The sequence below is a fragment of the Drosophila tropicalis genome, unplaced genomic scaffold (genome assembly GCF_018151085.1).
Source record: "Drosophila tropicalis isolate 14030-0801.00 unplaced genomic scaffold, ASM1815108v1 contig_4, whole genome shotgun sequence".
NCBI lineage: Eukaryota > Metazoa > Arthropoda > Insecta > Diptera > Drosophilidae > Drosophila > Drosophila tropicalis.
Genome location: NW_027172862.1, coordinates 977,087 through 989,404, shown reverse-complemented (window position 1 = coordinate 989,404; position 12,318 = coordinate 977,087). Strand labels below are relative to the sequence as shown.

General features: G+C 33.6%; 1 protein-coding gene across 1 annotated transcript in view; it reads right to left on the bottom strand.

Annotated features, from left to right (window-relative positions):
* Nucleotides 1–2,898: 2,898 nt before the first annotated feature.
* Nucleotides 2,899–12,318, bottom strand: part of Nmdar2 (NMDA receptor 2) — a 36,282-nt gene continuing 26,862 nt past the window's right edge. Inside the window, 4 exon segments of the mRNA XM_068285123.1 lie at nucleotides 2,899–4,755; nucleotides 10,851–10,955; nucleotides 11,020–11,527; nucleotides 11,601–11,752. Coding sequence (XP_068141224.1) covers nucleotides 4,713–4,755; nucleotides 10,851–10,955; nucleotides 11,020–11,527; nucleotides 11,601–11,752 — 808 coding nt within the window. The 3' untranslated portion in view covers nucleotides 2,899–4,712.

The following is a 12,318-nucleotide window of genomic DNA, read 5'->3' as shown; positions in this document are numbered from 1 at the left end:
TTTGTTATCGATTTTTGTCGTCTAATTGTTGCGAAAATTAGCAATCGATTATATATCGAAAAGCGATAGCAAAATATTAGGCGGTTAAATGTAAAATATTCAAAGAAAAGACATTACATTCTTTTTTTTGTATACACATTTATTGCAAGTTTTGGTTTCTGTTTTCGTTTTTGTTTGTTCTTTTTAAATTAATTCATGTGTAAGTTTTCTTCTTTTTTTTTCCACTCGCATCTGCCCACACTGTAACTACCACAACAATGTATGTATTTATGTATAGTTCATAGTTTTTTTTTACTTTGCTTTTAATTTAAGTTTTCCCACTTAATTTTACATCAATACAGACGTGAACCTCATTTTGTTTAAAAAAAGTGTTGCTTTCTTCGTTATGTGTGTTGTTTTTCATTAGGTTTTTGTTTTGTTCATTTTAGTAACTCGAAATACATTTTAGGTTTGTTACACATATTGGTTTTTTTGCCATCTTGTTTTTGCTTTCAATTTTATGTAATTCGTTATGCTTGAAGAATTTGTTTTATTTTAGCGATTCAGTGTTTTTTTTTTTTTCGTTTTTTTTTTCTTTTTACATTGATTTCGATTTTATGTTAAACATCTAACAAAATGCACTCGTTAAGTGTGTGTTGGTGTGTAACTTAATAACATTAATAAAAAAAAAAAAAACATTTTGTATACATAAACGTTTATACTTTTTGTTTTTCAATTTTGTGACTTTTAGCTTATTTTGTGTAAGTTTTTGTCTTTATTATTATTACTAACTACTTATATAATGTAATGTTAACTTGTTTTACTTGTTTTAATTTGTCCGTAAAGGTTTCCTTTTATTTTTTTTTTTTGCTTTTGTTTAATACTAAATTGTTGTTGTTTGTTTGTTTTCTCTCTGTTTTAATGGAAACATTTCTTTTTTTCATTTTGGTTTTTTCGCCGTTTTCCTTGCCGTTTTTCTCCTTTGAACAATTTGTCTTAAAAAATATATATACGTAATAATTAACATTTTGCTATATTCATTTTTGGTTTTGTTGTTACTTTTTCTGTTTTACTTATCCCCCCTCTTCTCTAACCGAAAAAATTCATTCGTAGTTTTTACGTGTATAAAATATTTTCACTACAAAAAATCACTCTTTTTGCAAATAAAACTCAATCGTTTCTTTTTTTGTTTTTTGTTTTGTTTACTGTTAACATTTGTTTTGTAAAAGGAATTTCCTTGTCTTTTTTTGTGTGTTTTTTAGTTTCTTAAGTTCCGCTTTTTTTTTTAAAGTATAAAATTGAAAATAAAGCAAGAAGCTATTCAAAATAGGATAAAAAAAAATAAACACAAGAAAAACAACGAAAGAAATTTGTTGATGTGGTCTTAAATGTTTATCAATGATTTGTTTAGGATGTGTTTTTTAAATTTATGTATTTTGTTTTTAATCTGATTTGATTTGTTAAATATTTTTTTGCTTTGCTTTGTTTGCTTTTTTGTAGTTTTTTTTTTTTTTTTTTTTTTTTTTTGTTAATGCTAAACACTTAGAAGAGACCCACACATAAACAAATATTGACACAAACAATTGTTGTTTTAGTTTTAGTTAGTGAATTTGTTTTTAATGTTGTATTTGTATATTTGTTGTTTAAAATTTAAGTTTTTAGTTTTTGTACACATTTAAATTGTCTTTTTTTTTTTTTGTTTTGTTTGTTTTTAATTACTTCTTATTTAAGCACATTTATAATTTTAGTTTAGTTATTAAAATTTATGCATGTGTGTGTGTAAAGATAATTATCCAATCATAAAGCAAATAAATAAATGACACTATGCAGCAAAAACAACACTAATGAGCATAAAGCTGAAGAAAAATGCAATCTAGTTTTGTGTTGTTGTTCCTTTTGATTAAAAGCATTATTAAATACTCTTACTTACTCAATTGTTCAGTGTTACTGAAGTTTGAGACAGTGCCGGATTAAGCCAATATTGATATTTTACTGCAAAATCAAGATCTTCAATTTAACTTTAAATAAAGAAATACATTTTTTTGGATTCCTAATTGGAACATCACGAAATGAAGTGTTGTTCTTTGGCATTAATTGCTTCACTTGAAAAGTTACAATGAGTGACATTCCAATTTAAAAGCATTAAAAAGAGATTTTACCTTCGAAACTTGAATAAAGTTTGACATATTTACAAATTCTTGAGATTAGGATTATTTTTAAAGATTCTTCAAATTAAACTTTTCCGAATAAATGAAATTTTTTGGGCGGGACCAGTTGCATTCGATAAACTTGCTATGAATGTGTGTGTATATGGGTAATCCGGCACTCAGAAGGGAGCAATTGTGCTTGGTTTTAATTTATATTATTAATCAATAGTCTACAATCATTAATTGCTGTGTTGCTTAAGCGATTTGATCTAGTTGAAGTTAACAAATCAACAGTATATTCAACAAGAGAGGGTTAACTATTTGTTAGTCATTATTTATATCTATTGGCCATTATCAATTGTTGGTTTCTCATCGACAGTTGTTGCTGGTGTTGGCGGTAGTAATCCCAACCAGCGGTGGTTAGTTGTGGTCATTTGGTGGTAATATGTATATATGTAGATCGATTCAAAAAAATTGAAAAATTGTTGCCATTTTATTTGAAAAAATACCAAAGTTGATTTTTGTTGCATAGTGACGTAGTTATGTTTTTGTTTGTTTCTTTTTCGTTGGATTTTTGTTGTTTTTTATTTATTATTTTTTTTTTTTTTTTGGAGGGGGGAAACGAAAAACGCAATAATTCTACATAGAAGCCAGGTGAAAAGTGAAGAGCAAGCATTTTGAAAGTATAATTACATAGTTAATAGTTTAATAGTTTTAGTTTTAGTTATTTTGTTGTTTAGTTTTTAAACAGAGCAAATAAAACAAAGCTTACTTTTTGCTAATAAAATTCTTGTTTTTGTTTTTGGTTTTTTTTTTATTTTGGCGTTTCCATAATTATTTTTGTTTGAGCACTTTTTGTTTAACTTTTATTTGTTTTTAGGTTTTTTAATACGAAGTTTTTGTTTGGATTTGTTTCATTTTTGGCGGCACATAAGCATTGAATTTTTATGTTTTTATCAAAATCAATATTGGGTATGTCATAAAAATCGCTAAATGCCTTAATCCACCTGCCTAAAAGTATGCTGTACTTTTACATCTCTTCTCTTTCCATTCTCTTACATAGTATGCTTTTCTGTGTATTTCGGAGTTGGCCTGGTATCTTCATTGCATTTGTATGGCATACTTTTGGGCAGGTGGATTACGCCATTTAGACATTTCTATGACATCCTGTTAAATATATGTATATATATGTATATATATTTGTAATGTATATGTTTGTGTATAATAAACTGGCCGAATAAACAAGATAAAAAAAATCAAAACGTGTGTATATATATATATTCATGTATACGGTGTATATCGATGTCAAAATAACGGGCTGAAAATGCTTTCTATTTTCGGTTATTTTCAAATCGATTTGTTCTTTGCTTCTCTTTGGTGTTAGGCCCCAGTTCATATAGTGTATATAGTGTATATATGTATATGCAATAACATTTATATCTTTCATAATCAATAATAATAATAATAAGTAAATACATATAAATATGTTTTAATGTGTATAATTTTAATGCATAATTTACATTACTTCCAATTATTTTTTTCCCTTCTCTTTCCATTCTTTTTTGTTTTGTTTGTTTGTTTGTTGCTTTTTCTTGTATATAGATATCCATTTACCATATTTTTGTTTGTTAAGTATACTTTAAAAAAAAAAAAACACAACAACATAAATACAACAATTTTTTTTTTTTTTTTTTGAATTTCTCCCATTTTTTTTTTTCATATCCTTTGCGTTTGCATTGTTAACATTTTCACAGTTCAATTGCAAAAACAAGACAAAAAAAGAAAAAATTTTAGTTAATAACAAATTCCTTTTGCTATTTAGTTTTTGCCTTTAAAACTTATTTAATATGTGTATGTATATATGACATTTCATTTGTTAATGTTAAGTTCTGATGACTTTTGTTTTTGTTTTCTTTGAATTTTGGTTTTTTTACTTTTTACACAACATTTGTTTTAAGTTTAGTTAGATTTGTTTTTAGTTACACTCAAGTTTTATATATTTAGTGTGTGCGGATTTGATGTGAGGCGCTTTGGATTTATCTTTTTTTCTCTTTTTGGCTTGTTTCGTCTTTACCTTCTTTAATGTTTTATTTTGTTCTTTGTTTTTTGTTTTGTTTTGTTTGTTTTTTTACTTTTAAAAAGCTTTCAGTTTACATTCATTTGAAACATCTTTTGATTAGACATACCCACAAAAGGTATGAGAAGATTTCTTTTTACCTTTTGACTTTTCCCCCTTTTTGTTTTGTCGTTTTTTTTTTGTTTTTTTGTTTGGTTTCCTTTTCGTTTTAGCAGCTTAGCCTAAGTAGTTTTACTTTTTCCAAGAAAAAAAATGTTTTGTTTATTTTGTTTTGCTTTTTTTTTTTTTTTTGTATAATCTTTCTTTTTTTTTACTCCTTTAATTATTTATTGGTTTTTTTTTTCAGTTGCGAATATTACCTATTGGAAATGCAAATGACTTGTTGTTGCCGTTGTTGTTGTTGTTGTTGCTGCTGCTACTATTGCTGATTTAGTTAAAGTTTTATGAGATTTAGCGATTTGTGGAACAATTTGTTGTTTTTTTTTGTTTTTGGCTTAAACGCAGACACTTCAAAGGACTGTCTCCATTTCGGCTATTTCCGTTTTGTAAGACCTTTTGGAGGTAATTTCGAGAAAACAAAAAACGAGAAGGAAAATGTCACCAAAAAAGAATGTCACAGGGATACGAAATAAATACATACACATGTGTGTATGTGTATGTATGTATGTATGTATATAAAGATATTAATCACACTTAACAATTAAATCGACAGAAAAGATGAAAATCATGCAGAAAAGGATCAAAATGGCCTAAATTGGAAAGGACCTCATTGAGGCCACAAAAGGAGCAGAAAATGTTCACTTTAAGTACTGATTGTTTGTGTCTGTGTGTGTGTGTGTGTGTGCGGGATCTGTGTGGTGGTTTTTTCCCTTTCCGCATTCTGGACAGGACAACTATGTACGTGTGGACAGGCTAATTGGACATGGACATGGGCTCCACGCTAATTAGCAACAAATAAAACCAGCAAGCAAGCAAACAAAAAACAGCAAAAAAAAAAAAAAAAAAAAGAAAAAAACAAAAAAAACAACAACAAAAAGACGAACTAAACTAAAACTGAAACAGACAAATTGTAATCAGGCTCATTGTAATTGCCGTTCTTGTTGTTGTGTTATCCTTCCTGCTCCGTTGGCTTTCCCTTTCCACTACTCGAAGCAAACATAAAACATGAACCACAACAACAAAAGCTCGAACACATCGGACACCCATAATAAAAACCCCAAGTAAAGTCAGTGAAGGCAAAAAAAAAAAAAAAAAATAAATAAAAAGACAAGGGACTATGGAAATTCTACGCAAGGACAGACGTCTCCTGCGTGTACATACATACATCTCTCTCTCTGTGTGAGTGGTGGAAGGAAGTGAATGGGATGGTGTGGGATTGTGGTGAATTGCGGTGGAATGGTGGCATTGGCCATATATATCGAAAGCATTTGTCATTATTGTGAAACTGTGTCTGGGCACTGCAAGCACATTAGAGAGCAAATATACAAGGATCTAACAGGCAGCAATGGAGCAAAGGAACCCAGGGACTACAAAAGGGGGGCAACAAGATTGTGAAATGGAAGGCGCTGGGGGTTTGGGGGGATTTGTAGTGCGGTAGCCCTCTAGTTGAACACAAAACACAAGCTCCAATGCCGAGTCAGAGTCAAAGCGAGAGCATCATCAATCAATCAGAATGAACGACCGAGGAGCACTCAAGGGTTCTCGCATGTAAATAAATTAGTGCCAAAAATAAAGTAAAATGTGCAACAACAAAAACCAGGAAAAAGGCAAAAAAAAAAAAAATACAAGAAAAGTTAAACGTAAAAAAAGTCATGACATGATGATATGCCATCTCAATATAGAAATAAACCGCAACGACTAGAAAAATGCCCTGCAAAATGTTAAGCAAATTTACAGAATCCAAGAGATGAGGCAAAGACTTTTACACTAGTCTTACAATTACAGTTTTGATGACTTTTTGTCTTGTTTAATGTATTGTAAATGCAACACACACACACACAGTCACACACAGAGGGAGTAATGGCATCCTTAACACAATCTTACATGTATATGGAGGGTAACATGAATAATGACACTGAAAACGATATCGAAAAGAAAGTAATGATCCCCATTTAAAGTTGTAACTGTCATTGCTTTGTAAATTGGTTGAAAAGTAACCGACAACATATGGCAAACGTTATCCTTCACACACACATACACATAGAAGAGGGCGGCAGTGCATTCATTTGGCCCAGACTCTTGTCATTACTTCAAGTGGATCGAGTGAAAAGAAGGGAATTCTACTAACCATATGTGTGTGTGTGTGTGTGTGTGTGAGTGTTTTTTATCTTCATAATTTGTTAAGGACCCTCACAAATTGTTGAAAAAAAAAAGAAAATACAACCGAATGACTTTATGGCGCTGACAGCCATTGAGCAAAATCATTTATCATTTGATTTTTTTTTTTTACATATTTCACCAAAATCGAAATCAAAACGAAGTGAAAAAGGGGCAAATATTTTGAAAAGGAGGCCAAGTCTAAGCAAAACTGCAAAATGGGCCCATCTTGAGAGAGTAAAATCAAAAAAGATGAAGATTAATGATATGCAATCTATATACTATATATGTGTATATATATTTCATTCACTTGACTAAGCGAAATTTAGTTAGTTTCCTTATTTTTATCTATTATGTTATCGCATGTCAAATTTCTTATAGTTTTCCAGTGTTTTGTTCATGAGTAAAATTTAATGCTTTATACAAGATTTTTAACCACTTAAGCGGATGAGATTTAATCCCAACATAATGCCAGCATATTGTACAATTCCATATGGAAATGGTTCTTAAGAAGCTTAACTCTTGATTCCGAACTAAACGTTTGAAATAAATCTCATAAATTATTGTCTAAAGTTTGTCAAAATATATGTTTCAAATGCCCTTTAATGTATATCTAAGCACGGTTTCCATTAAATTATGTCTAGCTACATATGTGTGAGTGTGTGTGTGTGTGTGTGTACCAAAAGTTTAGCCATAAGCCGCCCTTTCAGAATTTCAACTAGTTCAATCATTTGAGTATACATGTTTCCATATATATTTACATACATACATATGTATCTCATCTTTGTTTTATTGATACATTGTATATAATTTGAAATGGAATCATATATTTTTTTATGCCAACTTTTATATGCACATACATATACATATATACATTTGTATGTGGGTATGTGAAAATAAATTTTGTTCTTTTGATTTTCAAATGCAATTGGCAATTTTTTGTTTTTTTTTTTTTTATTTCACTTTTTTGTTTTGTTGGTGTGCAAAAAGTTTGTTATATGAACAAAAAGTTACACAAAAGTATATACATAGATATATACGGGCATATGTACATGGGCGTGTCGTGAGATCAAAGGGGGGGTCCAGTAGTGTTCAATTGCAAATCCAGTGGGGGCTTTCTTGTCCCCCCCTTTCTACGCCCATTTAGATGTACAACACATGTTGCCTCTTTGACCTATCCAACACAATTTTTATTTTGTTTGCAACCATAATTCTGCCATCTCTTGCCTCTTCTTTGCGTTAACTTCCCCTTGCCGGCCACTTCTATTGCCAACCTCGTCCCCGGCCCCCATAAGCTTTTGGGTGTTGATGTTCAAACTTTTTAAGTGTTTTTCTTGTTTTCATGTTGTATGAATATGAAAAATAATACTTATATAAATACATACATATGTAGATATGTATGCAGATGTCTGTTGAATAAAGCAACAATAAAGTCCGCCAACGACCTTCCCCCGCCAAAACTCCTCTCGGTCTATCTATTTACACATGTGGTTGGACTTGTTCATATTGCTGCCTGCATTCAGTTGTTCTCACAAAAGGATATATTCAATTTGCTGAAAAGTTTCTCCTCTTTTAATGCATTTAATGAGCATCTCCGTTTACATTTCCGCCAAAGCGACAAAGTCTGGTAATGCCTGATTTAAGCGACCTATAGTAGCTCAATTAGTGGCAACTGATTGACTTTAATTACAAGTCTAGTTTCGACTTTAGAAACGTTGCGAGAGAATTTTGTATGCAAAATGTGTCTGCTCTTCTCCACAAAAATTCAATTTACTTCAAAGAAAGAGCCTCAAAAACAGAAACACAAGTGAACAAAGTTTGTGGGCTTCTCCCAGGATGTGTGATTGGAATTATGCATACCTTTATTATAGGCGAGAAGTGAAAATCGAGCTTGGCGAAGAGTGAGCTGCAGTTTGTTTCATGCCAATACTTAATTTCAGCTACCAAAAACCCGTGCAAACTGAGGCGGGGTAAGGTGAGAGGTGTGCCACTGTCGGTTCAAGAGGGTGGCAGTTGGGTGGTGACTGGATATGGCTGTGGGTTCTTGCATCTTGCATCTAAACTGGAATAATAAACCATGGACTTGTTGTTTGGCTAACAAAAGCCGATGTAAATAACTTTCCATTTCCTGGACCACAGCGGAAGGAGTCGGTGGCCCGATGAATGAGCGTGAGAGGTGAGATAGAGAGCGAGATAGAGAGACAAAGAGCGAAAGAGCGAAAGAGAGAGCAGAGTTTATAACCACAATAGAGATGAAGAGAGCGAGAGAGATATACAGAGTTGGTTAGCCAAGTTCTATTCTCGGCCAGAGTTTACTTAGCAGTAATTATTGTGCGTGTATGAGATTCCACAAGCACTAGCACACAGACAGAGACTCACACCTACACATACCCACACACCTAAGTGAGTAAAAGCTTCCACACACACACACACACATGTACACAATGTTTTCATTCTAGAGGGAAAACAAAAGATATATAAAAATTAAGTACTAAGGCATCCTGACGACTTCAATATACCATGCACTGGATGGATATGGATAATGGCGAAACGAATTCTTATTAAGATTTCCCATATATAGTCAAAGAAATCGGGCTTTAAGAGTATATACCAAACGAAACTTTAAGATGTTCTTACAACTAATGTGAGATAATGTATTCATAGACTCTAATATACTATTTGAATTCTTAAGGTACATGGTATACAAATCTAAACCAAAAGCAAACCAAAAAATAAAAATAACATGAAAAACGAATGTGAAAATGTGAGGGTATCCTTCGTAAGTACAAAACCGATATATGGCAAGACAAGAGCAAAAGAAAAAATACAATATAAACACTTGTTATCCTTTCTCACACAAACACTGACACACACACACACACACAAGCACAGGCACAAGCAGAGGTGCTCAGCTACAGGTATATTGCTTTGGCCAAAGATTTAATGGCTTTCAAAATGCTTTGAGATGATGTAATAATCGTAATTTGCAAAACTCCCTGTTAACTGCTGTTTAAGGTGATACATATTTGGCCATGCCTAACATTGAGAGCTAAACCTTAACCAAACTTTGGATCAAAGTCAAATGAATCTGATGGTTGACTAAATGTCTGATTGATATATGTACATATACATCCAATTATGTAATCATAATGAAAAATTACACTCCTCTCTCTCTCTTTGTCACACTCTTATTCCCTATTCCTTTGTAGATTCAAATGGATCTAATACATGCATATTTGCATCTATGTATGTCGTATATCCGTGTTGATACGTTAAATGACGCCCTGAGGTAAATTTTGTTACTTTGCTCTCCACTCGTAAAACGTTTACTCCGCATATCCACACAAACACACACACACAATCATTTCAACCTAGGGCAATTTAACCAATTGTGAATGATATGCAAATGGACACCCACCAAACCATTATGCCCAGCATGCCAACATCGAAAGCAAGCATTCAGCCCACAGTTACCCGTATATTCATTCGTCTGTTATACGCCTGATGTCTGGCATACTAACCAAATGAATGACAACAGGAACTGTCGGAAATTGTGCTATAACTACGGACTATGTATAACCAGGGACAGGATAGGAGCTGCCTTCTCCACCTCGCCCTTCTCCTGTCTTCCTCTTTGTCGCTCTGTCCTTTTTTTTTTCTCACTCAATCTCTATCTCTGTACCTCCCTCTCACTCGTGGCAGTCCGTTTCAAATCAGGAACCAAGATAAAGTAATTTAATAAAGTCATTTCCATATATTTATATTAGAGCAGTAGCCAATGATGCTGGCTGAGCCGCCAAATGGAGAAGGGAGGTCTGACAGGAAGAGGGGAAAGGCCCCAGCAGTTGCGAAGTATCATTATGTGGCCAAACGCGTCCCAAGCCAAAGCCAAAGCCAAAGCCCAAAACCGATGTGGCGGAAAGAACACCAACACGGTGAACATTGAATACAGTAGACTAAAATGTTATCTTAAGCAATTGCTTAATTTAATTACGACCAAAGAGGAGGACAGCCCATGGGTGAGAAGCATGGAATGTTTTGGTGTCTAAGTTGGCTGACAGATGAGCAGACAGCGAGCAGATTGAAATTTAGATATGCACACACACAGACACAGAGAATACTAGAGGCTGCGGGCATGGTTAGGGGAGGAGAAAAAAATGCAGGCAGGATGCATAATAAAAATGGTTTAAACTTGACAAAAACGTCTAACAAGGCATTTAACAAGCAAAGGATAACAGAGAGCAAGGAGGAATAGTGGGTGGGAGATAAGTGATTGTGCAGAGTGATTGGACAGGTGCTGAGTGCTACTCATGCGTATATAGAAAACTTACCACCTGTATAGATCTTGAGCACTGGCAGCCAAACTGAGGTTCCCCAACAATGGTGGCCGCTCCTTGAGATGATGATGATTCAGCAAATCGGACGATGAGGCCAATCTGGATGGAAAGATTTGCAATCACCATGAATTGAAATTGAATGCAATTTATTGAATTAACTTACCTCAATTGCGGTGCCTTGATGCCATGCTTATCCATTACCTTCTCCAACTGACGTACACGTAACCTGGACATATCCAATTCATGTTTCACTTTCCACAGATGGGTATCACAAATGGGATCGTTGCAGCGATGCTTCTTCAATATCTCAGTGGCCTCATACACAGCACCGCGAAAGGTTAGTGATTTGCCCATCGATAGCGAGATAAGGGCACAACAATGACCGCCATCCTTTTTGGCCAAACGTTTGCGTATATACTTAAAGTAGACATGCTCGAGTAAAAGTAGCAGGGCGGCCAGCAAGATGCCAGCCATCAGTAGCAAGAAGGCGGACAAGAACTGCTCGAGTGCCAGCGGATCGGATGATTTGTGCTCCTGTTTGCCAGGGCGGCAAGTGCCAGTCATCCAATAGCGACGCAGACGCTCCAAATCACCATTGGCCCGAAATTCAAGTAGACGCTTATTAAACATTTGCACATACTTCGAATTGCGACTAAAGGCGAGACCATAGCCTATGCAAAATCAAAACCCATTTCATAAGCTTCAAAATGATTATTTAGACTCACTAACTCGTTAACAACTTACCCGTCATGGCGTACCAACTACCCACGGTCATTAGGCGACAGTCCTCATCTTGAGCCACCAGATAGTCCAGCACAGTCCCATCATAGATAAATGAATCCAAATTGCCATTTAGCACAGCGGCCACACCATCAGCCACACTAGTCTTGTTATATCTAAAGAGCGGAAAGTGCGGAAAGTGCCCCCAGTTAGTCAATTGAAACGATAACTAATATGCATACTAATGAGGTCTATTGTATACCAGCGCCCCAGGCGAACAGGTGTCGATATTTTTGCACTTAATTGCAGACCTAATTCCGTGTGATACATTGCCTCAAAGTCAGACAAAACCAAAGTTGAAAGTTTTATCATAAAATTTGCTTTTAATTTTAAAGAAAAATCAAGTTAATCTGTTTTTGTTTGTTCATTTTGGGAAATTTGTTTGATTTTTCTGTGATGTATCTATAAAAACATTTGCTTTAACTTGACGACATATTCTCCTTGATCAGAAACTAATACCTAAAACTGATTAATTTAGTTAAACATTTTATCTTTCAAGGGAACTTGTTCAAACTAAAGAGATTCAGAATTTACCTAAATATGAAACCATTTGAATTTATGGATGAATTCAAAAACCTAGAAAGAAGTTTTCGGGGCCTTAATGTAAATTAGAAGATTACTTTCCAATGTGAACCATGACTACGCTCTATCGATTTCAAAAGATTATGTTTAAAGTAATAAA